General features: G+C 44.8%; 1 protein-coding gene across 9 annotated transcripts in view; it reads right to left on the bottom strand.

Annotated features, from left to right (window-relative positions):
- Nucleotides 1-213: 213 nt before the first annotated feature.
- LOC114509084 (protocadherin alpha-C2) overlaps nt 214-19,819 on the bottom strand; it is a 167,826-nt gene continuing 148,220 nt past the window's right edge. For 8 of the 9 annotated variants that reach the window (XM_028527141.2, XM_028527142.2, XM_028527140.2 and 5 more), the window contains exon 4: nt 214-2,936. In XM_028527141.2, the coding sequence (XP_028382942.1) occupies nt 2,626-2,936 (311 nt within the window). In that variant the 3' untranslated portion in view covers nt 214-2,625. The remainder of the gene's footprint in view (nt 2,937-19,819) is intronic. The other variant, XM_036013748.1, reaches the window with a different exon arrangement.

The following is a 19,819-nucleotide window of genomic DNA, read 5'->3' as shown; positions in this document are numbered from 1 at the left end:
AGAAGCCTCCTGGCTGCCCATCTGAGTAACACTGCGGTGTCTGATTCTTGAATCCATTGGGTGTTGTGCCTTAGAAACGGACATAAAAGCTAGGGAGCTAGACAGCCAAGAAGTGCTACAGTCAATTTCAAACGGCAACTTTCTTTAAAAATAACAGCTAAGCATAATCAGTGTTCTGCTTCCTCCTACTCTTATACTATGAAATGACCACCATTTCTTTCATACCACCATTGTCCATTTATTAGCAATAACAGAGGAAATACCAATAGCACCAATCAAAAATGAATCCACATGACGTGTTTTATCCTTACAGCTGTAATAACTAGTAACTAACATGGATTGGAAAGCACTTTGCAAAGGTAAAAAGTGCTAAAGTGCTGTACAGATACATTATAATTATCATCATTAATAAATTAGCCCGATTCTCCTAGTATTCAAAAGGCACGTAAGGTCAGATACATGGGTTTCAGTGGGGCAAAATGATCACGACCTACAATGTGGCAATGGTTCAGATGTGTTGGCAACAAGTTTTACCCCATGCAATCCTGCAGAGCTGAAGTTACACACCCTTCAAAATGTGGGAGAATGAAGCTCAAATAGACAAAACAGATTTTTTTGAGATTTACTACTTTTGTTTTGAAATAGACTCCTACCTCTTTTATGTTAACTTTTAAAATATAATCACTCAAACTTCTAAATTGTACATTTTAACAAAATTAAAATTTCTTGTTTAAGGTGACAGTAAATTTTATTGTTCTCTCGGAGCGGATATTCCAGACATCATTAGAATTTCAAAGCATTCTGCAACTCGAAAGAGGTCAGATTGGTAAATTTTGTGCTTGGCGCCCTCAGGGAATATCTTCAGTGTTCATTCCAGAATTGTTACTAGGAAAAAACAGCTTTATCTGTTCCCTTGCCAGCAGGAGTCTTGGCAAGAGACAGCTCTTGGCTGACCATAAATAAAATTCCTTGAATCACCAGTATCTTGATTTGAGAAATAAATTTTACTGTGTCTTACATACACAAAAGCTGATTAACAATACTTAAAAAAAACACTACTCCACTTTTTCACAGGTGTACCAAAGAAAATATAATGGAATTACATTCAACGGTAAAGCTTAAAGTTCACTCTAGGTAATAGTTGCATTAACATTCACATACACAAGCACGGAGTAAGTATATTCGGGAGTCTTATAATAGCATACAGCATACATATGGGAGATCGGTCTCGGGTAACATCGTATGTGTTAGCAAGAGTAGCAAGTCAGAGTGTCATAGAAAAGGTAAACGAAACCAGAGCGGAGGTGTCAGCTAGCACACCAAGACAAATCACAGAATCAGAGGACTGCAAAGTCTGCTCACTGTGTGTATGAGAAAACAATCTTTTTCTTCGATTTCTGGGTCTTGATAGTGTTGGCTAGAGAAGGTTGTGTATACAAAGTGCACGTAATTGTTTCTTAGAAAAGAGAGAGAGAGAGAGAGAAAGATCCTTTTATTTAGTAATTAATACATGCAAGAGGCAGCCCCAGAGTGACCTGAAAGAGTAAAGCTGTGATTGGCGGGTGGCCGGTATAATACAGATGTTATAGGCAATTCTCTTAAAGCACTTCTGTAGCAGCGGTGATCGTTTAAATGGCTGTAGACTGAACTCGCTTTTGAGGAGAGTTTAGGGGAATTGTCTTCATCATAGTTCTCTTTAAAGATTTATAGTTATAGATTTTCTCTTTTTTTAAATAAATCTATCAAACGACAAACAGCTTAAAGTGAGGTGTTGGGGTTTTCTTCTTTTTCTTTTGCTTTTGCATATGTGTCGTTGGAAAAGGATCTGGCCTTTTCACAAAAAGTGTGTGCAAAAGAATTTTTAATAAAGTGAGCACAAGGACATGTACAGGAAACACATCAGATCTGCTTCTGTCGCCCTGGCTGGCCCCTTGCTGAACACTGAACTATCGGCTTGCAGGTGCCGCCTGTAGGGACTGCTAAAGCCTTGTCCGAGGGGGCAGTTTTGTCTGGTTGAGGGTGGCCCAAACCTCTTGAGTTGTAAGATTTAGAAAGTCTGGGCCCTGTTAAGTTTTGCAGTTCCCCTCCAGACTGGTAACTCTCTCTGTGTGTTTGCCTTTGTTTCCCGGCCCTCCCTGCACCGCCTAGTCTATAATCTGGCCCATCCCAGCCAAGGTCTGGCACTCACCCACCCCCGGTGGCCACACATACCTAGTGGCCACAGATACCCAAGCTGCTCAATCTCAAAATCTTTCAGCCTGCCCTGCAAGTGTCATCAAGACAGGATCCCCGGAGCACAGGGCAGAGAGTCCAACCTCTCACTGGTGGGGCTGGGAAGCCTCTCCTTTGCGGCGGAGGAGAAAGGAAACTTGGGTCTGCTTTTTAGGTTCTGAAAACAAGCCAGAGCGAAGAGAGAGAGTTAACACCAGACTTAGTAAAGCTTTCAAGACAAAACCCACTAAATGTGATCTAAACAGACACAGGGCACTTGCTGCAGATTTCTGAGGTCTCTAAGACAGGGCTCGTGTGGAGGGGAGAACGGAGTGGGCAGGGAGTTGCTACAAGGGAGAGAGTTGCCTTTAATTACAAAAACTGGCTAAGTGGCTTGTTTCCCATCACGTGACCTCACTGGTCACTGTTGTCAGTCGTGCTGTTCCCTTTCTCCTTTTTCTCCTGGGTCTTGTTACCCTTCTTCTTTTTCTTCTTTTTCTTGGTCTCCTCCTTTTTGCCGAAGGTTATGAAGTCACTTTTGTCAATTTGGCTGTTAGTGGGCTCCTGCCGGATGGAGATGATTGCAGGAGATCCTGGGATAATGAATTTGTCTGGCAACTCACCGGGACCAGATTGTTTGGGGTTGCCTGGTCCGTACTTAAAGGTCCAGCTGTTGCTGTTGACACCAGCACCGACTGGAGGGGACACTTCTCCTGCCTCTGGTTCTGAAAGACAGAGCACCACAAGTCAGTAACAGAGCCAACACACATTTCACATGTCACGTAGGTGGGCCTGGCTTCCAAGGTGAAGGAAAAACAAAAACAAAAAAACCCTGAGGTCCTAAGAGCTACTGTGCACAGGGCATTCCCTGGGGCCATCAGTGCCGTTAACCTTCTTTTACCCTTCTACTGTGAGAGATGCCCTGCGACGCTGTTCGCTTGTAACCACGCACTGGAATACCTGAATCTCGCCTGACATCAGGTACTACAGAACTGCTCCTCAAGCCGGTCTAGGGACCTCTGGGGTCTTCTGTCAGAGGGTTCAATAACAATGGTCACCTACAAGGCAGCTGACATGCCACATTCCCCATCAGCTGCCAGGGGATTTCAGAACCCTCGTCTGCAGCTGTACTCAGAATGTTTTCATCATCTTCAGCTAATGGAGAACAGAAACCTAAACTAGAGCTACATGGTGCAGTTGGAGATGTTAAAAAAAAAGCAGAATATGTTACTCTTAGTGTAGAATTTGAGAAATTGCTTTGGCTACAAATGTATTTTGACATCTACTCTGTCCAAAACAAAGAAAACAAATTTAGTTGAATTACAGTTGACTCTTGAACAAATGGGAGTTTAAAGTCACCAAACACCCAAATATCCAAGTCAAAAATCCATGTATAACTTCTGACTCCCCAAAAACTTAACTACTAATGGCCCGCTGTTGACCAGAAGCCTTACGAATATAATATAAATAGTTGATTAACATGCATTTTGTATATTAAATGTATTATATAATGTATTCTTACAATTAAGCCAGAGAAAAGAAAATGTTATTAAGAAAACCATAAGGAAGAGAAAACACATTTACAGTACCATGTGCATTTATTGAAAAACATCCACATGGAAGTGGACTCGTGCAGTTCAAACACATGTTATTAAAGGGTCAACCGTATCTGATCCTGAATCTTTTGTAATAACCTCGAGGGGCGGTGGGGTGAAGCGAAGAAGAGACGGGAAGACGCGTGGGTACAGAGGGACGCCTCAGAGCGTGAGAGAATGGAATCTCCTGCTGTAAATCAGGCCTGTTTGGACAGAGCTCTGGGAGCCACGCTGACTTGCCAAACCCAGTCTCCACCCCCAACGCACTTAGTTGGAACTTTCACTCAGGCGATTATAAGCCAGTTCGGTAACTGCAACAAAGTCACATGTAAAGTATTATGGGACTCCAGAGGAGACAGTTATTAATTATGCTTGAAAAAGTCAAAGGACATTCCAGAGGAAAGGAGGAATTTACCCTTGGGGACATGATTACACATCCACAAGGGTTCTCAATGCAAGACTCTCCCAAGAGACTAGTTGGAAGACACACCATAAATACACCAATGACTTCTAAAGAGTAGGGGTCAGAGCTACAGAGGAAGAGTAACGGTCTGTCTGGGCAAAGTAATCCCAGTGGCCATGACATTGGAACCTTTGACACCACAGCAGTGTTCATGTATCTGACACTGCTCCTTCGCTGGAGTCACCAAAAGTCCGCCAGATAAGCCACTTACGTTCAGCCGCGGTCGGAGCTCACTAATTACATTATTTCCAAAGCCAGTGGTCACCTCTTAGCGTTCATCTTATTGAACCTCCCCGCAGCATCTGTCATCCCCTTCTTGAAGCATTCATTTTTCCACCCATTCTCCTGAGCTTTCCCTCCTGGCTGTTCTTTCTCAGTTTCCTGGTTGGATTTCTTCCTTCACCCATGTGTTAGAGCTTCCTCAGGTTTGTCTCTAAAACTTCTTTTTATTCTCTTTACTTTCTCTATTTTTGGATCTCAGCCACCCCCATGGGTATACATACTATCCCAATATGCTGACGAGACAGAAATTTACATTTAAAGCCCCTGTCTCGCTGTGCCAGCAGCCTGTCTGGTGTCTCCCCTTGGAGGTCTCATGGGCATCTGAAACTGAAGCAAGCTGAAATCAAACTTATGCTTCCTCTACTTCTTTCTTCTTTTTTTAAAGATTTCATTTATTTATTTTTAGAGACGGAAGGGAGGGAGAAAGAGAGAGAGAGAAACATCATTGTGCAGTTGCTGGGGGTCATGGCCTGCAACCCAGGCATGTACCCCGACTGGGAATAGAACCTGTGACACTTTGGTTCGCAGACCATGCTCAATCCACTGAGCTACACCAGTCAGGGCCCTCTACTTCTTTCTAAATCTCTGCATTCTCAATAAATGGCACTCTATGCGCCCCAGTGCTCGCACCAGGAACCTCAGAGCTATTCTTTGTTTTTCCCTAGTCTTCACTCTTCATTTATAACAGATCAAGGCCTGTCATTTCTGCCTCCTGAATATACCCTGACTTTGTCCTCTTCCCCTTATTTTCACTGCTACTAAGTTTTCTCAGGTGAATTACAATAGCCTCGTTCTCGTTCAAGTGGCTTCTACTTCTGCCTCTCTCTTAACACTCCATACAGTAGCCAGAGTCATCTTTATTCCTCCAAATCTTGCTCCATTTTCGAAAAACTGAAGTATAACATAATACGGTAAGATCCTTGAAAAAATAGAAATCAGATTATGTCACTCCCCTGTTTGAAATGATTCAGAGACCTTATACTGCCTTGAGGGGGAAAAAAACCCATCAAACTCCTTACCGGGGTACATAAGGCCCTTCAATAATCGGGTATTTTTTATTCTCCAGTCAGACCAACAAGTCTCCCTCTCACCACCACCCTCCGACCACAGAGGATTTCTTTCAGTTCCTCGAACACCCCATGGGATTGCTTTTGCCTCGAGATCTGCACACACAGGGTTTCTCTTTGCCCAGAATGATCTCCCCTCCACTCTTGGCATGACTCCCCATTCTTCAAATCCATGCTTAAATGCAACCTCCTCAGAGAGGCGTTCCGTGAGCATCCTAGCCAAGCAGCACCCCCTTCACCTCCGTCTCTACACTGTAAGGTCCACAGAGGCGGAAAACGTATCCGATGTGTTCACCCCTGTATTAACAGTGTCTAGCACACGTCCTGGCTCACAACAGGTGTTTAACAAATACTTGTTGGATGAACCGAATGAAAGGACTGATGTGAGAAGCGGCAGCGGTGCCCACTCTTGAGCGGCTCCAACAGCCTTCCACTGACGGCACTTTCAGAATCCCTAAAGACAATGCGTGTGAAGACAATGTAAAGTGCTAAGCCTGACCTGGGCACGGTGTGAAAGCTCAATAAATAGGATCTCAGATGGGCAACTATACATGAGTGGGCAAAAGTGGGTTAATACTAATAATAAGTAATGCAATAATTAATAAACAATAATACAAGAATAAACTGTTTCATGTACTCACCACTGTAAACCTATTTTTGCCCACCCCATATGTGGTGCAGGCTCTTGGTGCAGGGCAAGGATGTTGCAAATGCTGTCCAAGCACCAGCAGGCAATGGGAAAGGAGTAAGAAACCGTGCTTTCTCCCTTAAACCCCTTCCCTGCACCAGGCTTCCCCTGCCAGAGCTGACTGGCACGCTAGGTCTTTGCGCAGAAGGCAACAGATATTTTTCTCTAAGGCAGCTTTCTTTGATTCATGTAAGACAATCAGATCTGCAATTGAGCTCAGCCGGAATCTGCCTGTTTACCTTTCAGACACAGGCCCTGACCCTGAAAGACTGAGACAGAAGTGGGAAATGGATTTAAAAGCCTCTGATTTGGTGTGTAGGGGAATCAGGTTTCAACGCCACTCCTCAGTCCTTTAGTGGCTCTCACGGGAGCCCAGGATGGAAATTTTTTTTCCAACCACAGCTGGGACTCTGCATGAGGCCTTTCCACTGCCATCTGGAGATGCAGAGCTCAGAGATATCTTTATCTTGCAGAACGGAGGAACATTAATGGTCATGCCTCACAGTCCCCTCATAGCAGGGTCGCTAAGAGTTAATGAGCTTCTTTTACCTGTCATTTGCTGCAAGCCGGGTTGGGTCTGACTCAGCCTAAACTCCAAGAAGCAATGAGACAGCCATTCAGGTGCATCCTCCTCACACTCAGCTTCTGCAGAGCAGAACAAGGTCTGCTCTCTCCATCCCTCACAGGCAGCTGTGCCTAACCTGCTCTGGCTGGTGTGTAAACAAACACTTCTAGGGGTCATTCAAGTGAAATAATAGCTCAACGATATTTACTGGCCTCCTAGTCCGAGTCCCTTTTGTACCAGAGCACTGAAACCCTTGGCCAGCTTTGCCTATAAAATGCTATGACTTTGAGGTCGAATCAAGGAGATTCTCCCCTCTGAAGAAGATGAAAAAGAAAGACACACCTTTCATGCCCCTAACCCCTGCTCAGGGCCAGTCCCTGCAAACAGTCAATCAAGGGAATGTTTTCTCCTTCAATACCGCTTCCCTTCCCCCCTCCTGGGACCTCCCACAGTCCCCGCCCTCTGCTCCCGGGCACCACCTCAGGGGCAGACAAAGGCCAGACTGAAACGCAGCCAAAGCCCAAATGACTGGACCAATCAGAGCCTGGAAAGGATTTCAGACAGACACCAAGCCCATGGAGGTCTGCATCCCTGACCTTCAGATTAAAACCCAATAGGATCTGAAAATGTTAATAAAATGTGATCATCACAGCAAATGGTTTTGCTGCTTTTTAAAAATTTTCTCCACAACAGGCAGGAATACATTTAAAAATCAGAACAACCTACATTAAGGGGGAAAAAAAGCACACAGATCTGCGACTTTAAAACTGCTCTCTGGAGGTAGCGGACCCCTCACTTAACCCTATAATCCAGGGCAGGCACTTCCCTCTGGGCACCACCCAGGGTCTTCTGGGCAAGACTCCTCACTTTCCTCTTTCATGCCAACCAGCTCTGGCTGAGGTTCAGCCTCCCTGACTGGGAATGATTAGGCTGGAGGCTTTGCCAATTCCAATGCCAATGCCCAGGTACATCCTGAAGATGGCGAAGCAAATGCCAGACTTGTAAACTCACCCCATAACCCCTATTCTGAACTGCCCTGGACAATCAGCTAAGGCCAGAGAGGTTTATCTGATGTGCATGGACTTCCCCTAACAGAATAGCGTTTGGCCAAGGATGTTTTCTTTCAGGAAAACTCTGAGGAGGGCATGGGCTGGAGAATTACGGACAGTACTTAACTCTCCTCTCCTCACCTTGCGTGTTTACTCTTCTGAACTTGAGGGCCTGCCCTGGCTCTATCACTTGACAGGGCATCATCCTGAGCAATGTCTATAAGTATCTCTGAGCCTGTTTCCTCATTCATAAAACAGATGACCAACCGTCACCCTCCTGTCCACACCGAGGGCATGGGTGTGGAGAGCAGTTACTCTGCCCTTCCTATGTGCGTGGCACTGGGCTCAGCAGATTTGCATGCAGTGTAATTTTGCTCCTCACAAGAACCCTACGGAGTAGATGTTACCAATACCCATGTCTGTTTTATAGATAGGTCTGTTTATGAATACAAAGACTACGGACCAGTGGTCACACAGTTACTAAATGGTGGCTCCCAGGACTCAAATCTGGGCAATCTCCCTCCAGTTATGAGACCCACATCCTGGACTGTATGTGAAGGCTCTTTAAAAACCCTGAAACAAATGTAGCAATCACGACAATTCTGTCGGTTTTGTCACCATTTGGGAAACAGAGAGGCAGGCAGGAGTCTGTAAACTAGAAACAGTTGAAGGGAGAAGTAGAGGTGGGGGCAGGGGTGTGGATGTGGGCGTGACAAGCTCAGGGAAAGCGCAGCCCAGTCTGCAGGTTTCAGCCCCTCCCCTTCACGCCCCATTCATCCCTTTGTTACCATCTCTGGGATCTGGGTGCTAAAGCTAATAAAGAGCTCCCAGAAAACCCATCATTTTTATTAAAGCCAGGGACTATCTTGCCAGACAGCGCTCTGGAGCCTGCCTACCGCCCACTCCGCTGGGTTAGTGCAGCCAGCAAAGGCTATTAAATGATTACAGCCATTTCCGGCTCAGCCAGACAGCTCCCCTGGACCACACGTTCTCCCGGCGCAGATGCTCTGTCTCTGGCTGTGCTAGGAAGAGTCAGGACGCAGAAGGTTCTGCAGATTCTGGGTTTGCAAGCGAACATCCTGGTTTTCTGCGCAGATATACCTGCCTCAGCCCCGTCCTTGACTCCTCCCCACCAGAGCCAGCCACCCGCAGCCTTTCAAGCAGCTCTGACTTCACTTGAGCCTTTTTTGGCTTTGAGCAACCATTTCATCTCTCCGTCTCCTCTCTCTGTCTCGCTCTCCCTCTGTGCGTGAATGTGAGTGTGTGTGTACTAGAATTTGGCAGGTTGTAGAATTATACACGCTCAACCTGACCAAAAGGCAAAAAGCATCCGCCGTCAAACCCGCTGAAAGCCCAGGCTGTAAAACATCTCTAGCTCCCCCACCCCACCCCCATCCTGCCATCTGCCGGGTTTGTGGACTGCCTGGACAAGCTCCACCTCCTCTCCCTCTCTCAATCCTTTATGAATTGGGCAACGTTAATTTCAGTAATTACAGCCTACAAAACACAGGAGAACCATAATCTGAAACCCAAATCCTGTCTAGATCAGAGACAGGGAGAAAGCTCAAACCACCTGGGCTAGCATTTCCCCAGGCTCCTCAGTCCTTCCCTTGACAGTGGAAAGAATTTTCCATGGAAACAGGAAATGTAACAATATATCCCCTGTTCTCTGTAAGACTTTAAGGCTCTACACTCAGACTACTAGGTTTCAATCTGGCTACATCATGTAAATGTTGTGATGGTTAGCAAAATATTTAATATTTCCAGGCCTCAGTTTTCATGTAAAGGAGACAACAGCACACACCTCATGGGTTGTTTTAAGACTGAATGTAATTATCTTTATAGAGCACATATGGCAGTACCCGGCACAAAGTAACAACTCATTACACTTTACTTGGTAAGATCAGAACAGCAGACTTATTCATTCCTTTTAGGAATATTGATCAACGACTGCTTATGACAGGCCAGGCACTTTATTAAACATTTTGCATATATATGTATTTGTAAATATGTTATATACTTGTATATATATTTTAAAGATTTCCATTTTATAGATAAGGAAACTGAAGGCTCACATTACAGCAAGATGATTGGCCCTGAATCACAAGGGATTTGGTAATAAAGCCAAAATGTGGTTCTTAGGCTGACTCCCCCCTCAATAATAGAATTCCATAATAATAATAATTATTATTATTTTAGAGTTTTATAATAATAAAATAATAATAACAACTATTACTATTATTTTACTTCTTGAAGCTTTGGGTGGGGGAGCAGACGGAGTTGAGCTCCATTCACAGGACCAGCGCTCCGACCCCCAGAGCAGCTGCAAAGGGGCGGTGTGTGTGTGACCAGAGGGCAGGCTGGGTGCTGGGGAAGCTGGTCTGGTTCCCCTCCCAGAGGCTGCCACTCCTGGTTCTTTTGCAGGCTTTAGGTGGGTTGAGCGATCTGGAAGAAGATTCTGTGGCTGCTTGATGCCTCAGTCCACAGCTGGGCTAATTTTCAGTAATCTTGGAGCGGAAGAGATAAATAGAGTGGCATATTTTTAAAGCCAAGCTCTTGCTTTGTGCCCAGAATAACTCTGCCATTTCTAGGTTAAGACTATAAAGACATCACGTGCTAGGAACCCAGATTCAAAAATCAGAATGGCCAGTCTCAAATCTTCCTCGCTCTCCATAGTCAGCTAAAAATAAAAATAAAATAAAAATAATCACATTTCTTCTTTCTGTGACTCCAGCAGGGCTCAGGCTATCTGGTTTTCTCTACTTTATTTCTTGGTCGCTCAAGTCCCCCAGGGTCTAGGGAGGGCAAAGTCCCCTTCCAGCCTTCTTCTCACAGTGCCCCTGCCTCGGCCTGTGTTACAGCCTGGGGGCAGCAGAACCGTGACACGGAGGTTTGGGATCACACAGATTTGAGCTGGAATCTCAGCTTCACCACTCATTTGTTGTATAACCTTGAGCAGGTCACTTGGCCTCTCAGCCCCATTCTTGCATAGGCAAAACAGAGATAATATCCATCTACCGTATTTTTCAGACTATAAGATGCACTTCCCCCCCAAATTTGGGAGGAAAAGGGGGTGCATCTTATAGCCCGAATGTAGCTTTATACTTACATTGGTGAAATATTATGTTATTTATGTTATTAAATATTTTACCACATTTTTGTTTCAAAAAAATTTTTCCCTATTTTCCTCCTCTAAAACCTGGGTGCGTCTTATGGTCTGAAAAATACGGTGATAGGATTGTGAGCATTAAAAAGAGACAATGCTCATAAATCACACGGAACAATGTCTGACATGTAGGAACTGGAATAAAGGGTCGGTATTATTACTGTGTAGAATTCCTCTGAGGAAGCCAATTCCCCTTCACCAACCTATTACTGGATGCTGTGCTACCAGGACCTCTCTTTTCTAGATGTCCTCTTCCCCTGGGGCCCTGCCCCTCCCAGGGACCATTAAAGATGTGTAGCTGGGAAGTTTTCCAGCTTAGAGCTGGTTGCTAGGTAGGGAGCCACTCCCCTGAGCCCTCACCAGCAGGCAGGAAGTGGCAGCTTGGACATGGTAGACAGCACACTGGACCAGGCATCAAAAGCCTTGAGTTCAAATCACAGATGCAACATTCTGTTTTCTACTCTTTTCTTCTACACTATTTTGAGAGACACTGACTTATAATTTGGAGGCAGGATAGTAAGAAGCTAGAAAAATTCCTTGGCAAGTGAAATGGGGAAACTGAGACAGATGGCTGATTCACACTGGCCTCACGCAGGGCCCTGACTCACCTGCCTCCTTCTCCAGTGCCTGGCCACTCACTCCCTTAGGCATTAAAAGCCCTGGGGATGATGAGGTTCTAATCAGGTCAAATAATCTTAGGAAGGAAGCCTCAGGTCTGTTTACCAAAGAGACAAGGGTTTTGGTCAAACTAGAGATAACACCTAGGCTTCAGTTGTGTTTCAGCTCCAGGCCCAGAAAAGCAGCAAAAGCAGATGAAGCAACACCATGGCCGGCATCAGGACCAGATGTAATTACCAGTGACTCCACACCTGAGTGCCAGCCAATCAGTAGAAACCAGGAACCTGACCCTATATGCTCATTTTGATGAATCAATATATTAAAGGACACACCTGGAAAGCTGATGAATATTCTGTTGAGCTAATATTCCCTGAGACCTCCCCTAAAATTTCTGCCTCTAGAAAACAGATAAACCCCTTTCAGGCCCAGTGCGTGCTCTCTCTCTAGAGCATACCCATGCCTTCTTTCTTCAGGGTCATATCTTTGTTTTCTTCCTCCTAAGCTCTAAGGGTCCTCACAAGACTCGCAACCAGGGGAGCAGTGGGCAGTGGCAGCTCGTCCAGGGTTGACCCCTTGAACCTGTCTCCTAAGGCCCTCCTTTGCCTCTGTAACTTGTTTCCTGAGCCCATGCAGCCCAGCTGTCTCGCTTCCTCTGCCTCTGTGACTTTCTTTCTAAAAGGCCAAGGCAGCTCTCTAAGTAGCCTGCTTGAATCTTCTCTTCAAGAATACTTTGACTTTGCATGCTAAAGCAACTTCCTCCTGTGGTACACTTCTCAGTTCTGAATTCTTTCTCTGCCAAACTCAAGAACCAAGAGCCCACACGGATGGTAACAGTTTCTTCAGCTATAATATGGACGAAGCAGATACCTCCCAGAGGCATTGTAACTCATTCAACTAAATGCATTAATATTTATTATGTACGATAAGTTAGGCATTGTGCTAGGAATCAGGGGAAGGGATATAAATAATATTAGGACAGGTACCCTGCCCTCAAAGAGGTAGCGTGTAGGAAAAGACAAGTAAATGAATAAATACAATATTGCTTTAAGGAATAAACAAGGTAAAAAACAACTCTGGTGTAAAGATGGCGGTACACTTTCCAGGTACAGTCTGTGCGGAGGTTAAGAGCCCTGCTTCCCGCCCCGGGCCCCACCACTCACTAGAGGGATGTAGGCCTTCACTTAACCTCAAGTGTCTCAGTTTCCTAAGCATAAAATGGGTAGGACAGACTTATCTCGGGGGGTGCCCATACAGATTAAAGGGGTTAATACCTGTAAGGTGTTAGAACAATACCCAGCTTAAATTCACAAAGCATGATTTAAGTACTCAATAGAGGTTAGCTATTAACAATTATTAATCTCTCCTCCTTCTCCTCTGTCTGCTCCACTATTCTCAAACCTGAGGACTGAGTCCCTTGGTGATGGTGTCACTGAGTTGACAGGCAGCACCAGGAAGAGGTGGGGCAGCCCAACCCCAGACAAGAGAATGCCAACTTTATGTGTTCATATCCTATAACCCAGTAATCCCACTTCTGGAAATCTATCCTACATAATGCTAGGAGGAGTGCATAAAACATATGTATAAGAATGTGCATTGCAGAGATATCAATGGGAAATTAGATAAAGAAATTGTAATATAGGGACAAAACACACCACGCCCCTATTAAAGAAGAATGAGGGGGGTGTGTATGTACTGACTTGGAAAGGTGCTTTAAAAGAGTTATACACAGTACTAATACGCACAACATCATGCCACTTTGCTTTTCAAAAGGCTACATACTTATAAATAAACATGGAAAAAACATTCATACATCAATCGCGTGGTTAAAAATCAATTTGAAAAACATTTGGAAAAGTAAACCCCAGTGTGAACTATGAACTCTAGGTGGTCATGTGCCAGCACAGGGTCACCGGCTGTAACAACACCCCACTCGGTGCTGGACACCAATCGTGGGAGACGCTGTGCAGGTGCGGGCACAGGGGTGGACTCTCTGTCCTTCCCGCTCAGTTTTGCTGTGAGCTTAAAACTGCTCTAAAAAATAAAGTATATTCATTGAAAAAATATTTGGAGGATACACACAAAGCTGTTAACAGTGGTTGCCACACTGAGAGGGAGTAGAATTGAGGGAAACGAATATTTTCATTCACAGGGCGCTGTAGTGTTTAATATTTACATCAACAATGTAACTGCATATTATTTTATAGTACAATATTTGAGATTTTATACTTATAAAAATAGGGACACAGACTAAACTATTGGCAGTGGTCACTTCTGGGGAGCGTGACTGGAGGCGGCAAGGAGGCACTACTCACTTTTAGTTCTGTCAGATTTAATTCCCCATGAGTTTTGCCTGCTTACAACTAAATCAGAGAGAGAGAGAGATTAAAAAGAATACTAGCCCAGCAGCTACTTGTTTAATCAGCTGCAAATTTAAAACTAGCTGGGATAAAATGTCACTGTCCCAGATAGTCTGGACCCAGGACCACCCACATAATTTGCAGGGCCCACTGCAAAATGAAAATGGGGCTCCTTTTAAAAAAAATCATTAAGGACTTCAAGATGGTGACGGCATAACATTAAACCAAACGGGGCTTTTTCTAAGTGCTGGGTCCCGGAAAGCAGCCTTGCTTGGGCCACAGAGCCCACTGCTGGGTGCCTCCTTCTGCACCACAACTTGACAGTGACTCTCCCCAGGGTCTCACACCCACGGCCTGGCCCACCCAAACCTGTGTGAACAGAATCATTTCACCTAATGGTAACACTGCTTCTGGCTTTGGCTGGGTTTTCAAACTTTTCTTCTCCATCTTCCCCCTTTACTTTGATGCAATCTGTGCTTCTTACACTTGGCAGCAATCCCAGGCTCTTTGATGCTGTATCATGTCTCAGCCTTGAGCAACCATTTCTAGACAAGCAGTGATATCCCTTATTTGAGGGTGTAAAATGGAGGTGCCATCAGAACACTGCAGAGCAAGAGGATGAGAGTCCTGAGGAAAGCCCTCTGGCCCCACCACCCGCCTCCCCGGACTTCAGTGCCATTCCACTGCATCTAATAAAAACATTGTGAATCCTATTTATTGTGTGCCAGGTATTGTGCTAAATGCCAGGATAGTAAATTGAGTAAACGCTAACATTTCTGTGTGCTTGCCATGAGCTAAGCACTGTACTGAGCCTTTTTGCATGCACCATCTCATTTAATCCCTATTGCAGCCGGCAGTCTTGCATCTTTTGCACACTAGTGAATCTGAGGTACAATGATGAAGTGGTACCTCAGGGATCTGAGGCCCCATGCAATGCCATGCTGCCTCCCCTAAGCTCACACAGCAAAGTTGAAACAAACCTGCCCTTCACTCTCCATATTTTCTCATATGTAATCAAGACCAAGTCCACTCGGACCACCTAAGAACATCTCTAAGGCCAGTTCTTTTTACAAAAATGCTGCATTCACTTCCCCTTTGGTCCCACATTTCTAGATACTCAAACTTTCCAATCCTTGGTCTACGAAGATAAAAACACTAAGCTGATAGATAGCTCATGAGCCTGTCTTGATATATTATAGGTTAATTTTTTAAAGATTCATAGAGCAAAGGGGGCTCATAGAGCCTCCTTTTTTAAAAACAAACAAGCAAATCTGTTGGCTTCCCATGGCCAGCAAATGCAACTGCAAGTTCTCCAGCTGGATTTGTAAGGCCCTGAAAAAGCTGACTCCAGTCTGCCCCTGTGATCTCATTTCCCGACAGTCCTCCATCCCAACCCCGCAATGCACTCCTCCCATTCACCCAGACCACAAGCTTCTGATTCTTTTTATTAAAGAATGCATGTATTACTCCCTCTGGCTGGAACACTCTTCCTTCCCACATCCTACTTGCCACCCTTCACACCCATGTTACATGCCACATAATCTCTGAGCTGGTCCCCTAAATTCCCAGTTTCACCTTCTGGGTCCCTACAACATCTAGTATTCATAATTATTGAGGGAGGCTTTGGGTCCCATGAAAACAATTTGGGGGACTCTCTCAGGCAAAGTGAACCGGCTTGCCATCCTTACATTGGGTTTGTTTGATTACAACATAGACTCCGAGTCCCATTCTGGACTGACAGGCCATGGTGGTTTGTCTCAGTTTCCTAGCCCCTCATTGGCCTGTGCGTGGCACTATTGCACGGCACTATTATTGCATGACACTATTATGGTCCTTTATCACATGACACTGAAATATTTTTCTCTTATTTCTTTACATTTCTGTCTACCCACAATGAGTTATGAGGACAAGACTGTTATATTTAATATTATATCTATATCACCTAGAAGAGAGACTGGCCTTAAGCATGTGCTTAACAAATATATTTGATCCCCGGCTGGTGTAGCGCAGTGGATTGAGTGTGGGTCTGTGAACCAAAGGGTCACCAGTTCAATTCCCAGTCAGGGCACATGCCTGGGTTTTGGGCCAGGTCCCCAGTGGGGGGCACACAAGAGGCAATCACACACTGATGTTTCTATCCCTCTCTTTCTCCTTCCCTTCCCCCATTCTAAATAAATAAATTAAATCATTAAAAAGTAAATAATTATATTTGTTTAGTGACTATACTGAAGGTTCTAAGCAAATTCTATATTGAAGTCAAGCCAGGAAAAGTACCCTTGGACATGATATTCTAATATGAGAGTATTTCATGTCTTTGTGAGTGTGTGTGTGCACGTGTGTGTGTGTGTGTGTGTGTGTGTGTGTGAGAGAGAGAGAGAGAGAGAGAGAGAGAGAATATATACAAATGAATGAATAAAGATTTTAAAGAGAATGTTCGTGGTGGTTTAAGGTGGAGTTCTAGGGACCTGCCTATTAAGTAGGCTTTGGGGGACCTTCAGAGTACCCTTCAAATTGTAACCATTTAGAAGACTAGTGTCCTGGAAACAAGGTTGTGGCCCTGAGTGAGAAAGGGCCAAAGCAATTAATGTACATCTCTGAATCCCTAGATTTAGATTTAGCAAGAGCATATTGAAGAGCTCATCCTCCATTAAAAAAAAACAACAAAAAACAAACAAACAAACAAAAAACACACCTCACCAAGGCAGGTATTTAGAATGAATTTACACTTGGTGTGATAGAGGCAGATTGATGAGCCACCGGTCACTGACTAAGCACAGCCCCACTCGCTGCAGACTACAGGGGCAGCAGTTTTATTGACAACGTGGTGACACAGGGAGCCTACAGGGGTACTGGACTCCAAGGCAGCTCTTTCATGGGTCCTATGCCTAATCACTGTCAGAGACATGAGGGGTGATTTGTTCTCCAATCACAGCTGCGGAGGGTGCTGAGATGCTCTAGGTTTTGGAGGTGCCTAGCCTGTTCAAGGAGGTAGCTAGTATGAGAATAGGCTTGTTATGCAAACAAACAAACAAATCCTGAGTACATGTACATCCACGGACTCGGCCCATAACCACCCTGACTGCGGACCGGACACAGGATGCATCATTGAGGAAAAGCAAGTGAGATTTAAGAATATCCACTGAAATACCTCCTCTGCCCCACTTCCCACAACTCCCAACACACATGCACACACCATCAGGCTCTGCACTTTCTTCCTCAGGGAAGTCCTGGATATACACTTTAATCTGCTTTCACCTAGACACGGATGCTAGATGTATATAGGACACAAACTATGTGTTGCCCCTGGGGACAGTAACTTTTCTGCCAGCTGCCATGCCCTTTGATAGACTTCTTCCAGATTAACCTATGGATGATTCAAAGAGTATTGTCTTCTCCTGACTGCTCCCCAGCTTTTGGAAAAATACGCATAAGCCTGGGACAGAACAATATCTCTTACCCTTAATAATGCAGTGGGAACTATTTTTCTCTTGTCTTGTTTCTACCCCTGCTCATAGAGAAGGGAACACCACCAAACCAATACTTCCTGTCGGGGTGGGTTAGGAAGGGAGCTTGTACCTTTAGCTCCACTTCCTTACTTACTCTCCCCAATAAGAAAACGTCGTTTATCTGATTAGGGAGATTTCCGTAAATCATACTTTAAAAGACTGCTTCTCGATTGGACAAAGTTAGCATCAACAGTCACTATTCCTTCGTGAGATACCTCTTCTCTAATTAATTCTCTTTTCCAGCTCAGCTTCTGTTAGGTAATCACACCAGGATAGGTCTCCCTTCTCACCAAGGAAAAGCTCTGCCATTCCTCACTTTCTTCCTTTGCATTTGGGAGGTTGGACACCCTTTCCTATGCTCCAGACCACCTTTACCAATAATAAAGCTGATTCTGAACATTGGTCCCTCAGTTAGCTCTTTGCATCTATTCTTAGTTAATGAAGATCTGCGGAGAAAGCAAGGTGGTTAATTAGCCTCCATCAAACTCCTAACAATTAATAGCCTTCAGAAAGCATTTAAAGTCTCATTAACACTGACTACCCCCTTTTCATAGTCCTCATATGCACTTTATTCTACCTCCACCTCTACTGAAGTTTACACACACAGAGAAACACGCAGCCGTCTCTGCCTAAACATGAAAGACCCTGTTGGTAGCAGGATAATGGTCCCCCAATGATGCCCGTGTCCTAATTCCTGGAACTTGTGAAAATGTTATATGACAAAAGGGACTTTGCAGATGTGATTCTCAGACAGAGACATTTTCCTGGATTATCCAGGTGGGGCCAATGTAGTCGCAAGGGTCCCTGTAAGGGAAAGAGGGAGGCAGGAGAGCCAGAGTCAGAAAGAGATGTGAGATGCTCTGCTGGTGGCTGTGAAGGTGGAGGGAGGAGCCAGGAGCCCTGAAATGCGGGCAGCCTCTTAAAGCTGGAAAAGGAAAAAACCAAAAAATGGATCCTCCCTTAGAACTTCCACAAGGAATGCAGCCCTGCTTGTATCTTGATTTTAGCCCAGTGAAACCCATTTTGGACATCTGATTGCCAGAACTGTAAGATAAGAAACTTGTATTGTTTTAAGCCATGCGGTTTGTGGTGATTTGTTACAGCAGCCCCAGGAAACTAATGCAGATTTTGGTGTCTGGAAGTGAGGTATCCTTCACTGGTATGTGGGACAAAACAACAGCAGTGTGTTAGTTACGGGTTAGGGTTCAGCCTCAGAGAGGCAGGAGTTTAAATATTGCTCTTGCTATTATGTTAATTAACAAATTTGACAAATATTTGTTAAGCACCCTTGTGTGCTCCACACCTTGCTTGACACTGTAAATATAATGGTGACCTAAAGACACGAATTGTGTGACTACAAAGAAGTCATTTAATTCCTGAGTCTCAAGTTTCTTATCTAAAACACGGGAATTATAATGCACTTCTCTTCTATTTAAAGAGGCAATGCATGTAAAGTGTGCATTACGGTTCTTAATAAATAGTAGCTATTACTAAGATTTTCTTTCTCTTGTTCTAAAAGACTATTTCTACAACCCAGGGGACAACAGCACAGGATTTAAAGACTACAGCTTCAACAACAAAGACGGTCACACTGACACAAACACACACGCATCCTTGCTAATAGGCGTTGGCTGAGAGAAAGGAACTTCTATATTCCATGGCTCATCATCAAATACAAAGCCAAGTTCACAGGCACAAGTGTGTCCAGCTCTGGCCTGGTCACCTAACTGGTGATGTTCTTCTCTTCCCAGAACTCTCTGACGCGCAGCATGGTGCACACGCACCTACTGTAAATCCTTCAGACTGGCCGAGGCTTCTCCCAGTGTTGCCACAGAAATTTAGGTGTCCCCCAGTGATAACGGGAACAGAGATGTGACACATGGGTTCTTGGGTAAGACAGTATCTATGATGCAGAGTTGAAAAAGAAAAGAGAGAAGACCTGGGGAATGTCACCTCGAATGCTACTCCGCTTGGCCCACACTGTCACCTGGAGCAATAGCTCTGGACCCTGCGCTGGCCCGGTGTTGGAAGTAGGCCAAAGCTGTCCGACTTTCCTAGGCCATCAACACCATGCTGCCTGTTTAGACCTTCTGTACAGAAGAGGCTTTGCATGTTTTCTAAGTTCGTTTGGATGTTCTTTAACATTCAGCGGCAGCTGTAATCTGAGGCCCAGGGTGCCCTGTTTGGGATCCAGTAGTCAAGGGACACAGCTCCAGTATCAATAAACTTCTCAGCATTCCTGTCCTTTTGTG

The sequence above is a fragment of the Phyllostomus discolor genome, chromosome 13 (assembly GCF_004126475.2).
Source record: "Phyllostomus discolor isolate MPI-MPIP mPhyDis1 chromosome 13, mPhyDis1.pri.v3, whole genome shotgun sequence".
NCBI classification, from domain to species: domain Eukaryota; kingdom Metazoa; phylum Chordata; class Mammalia; order Chiroptera; family Phyllostomidae; genus Phyllostomus; species Phyllostomus discolor.
This window is presented reverse-complemented; position numbering and strand designations above follow the sequence as displayed.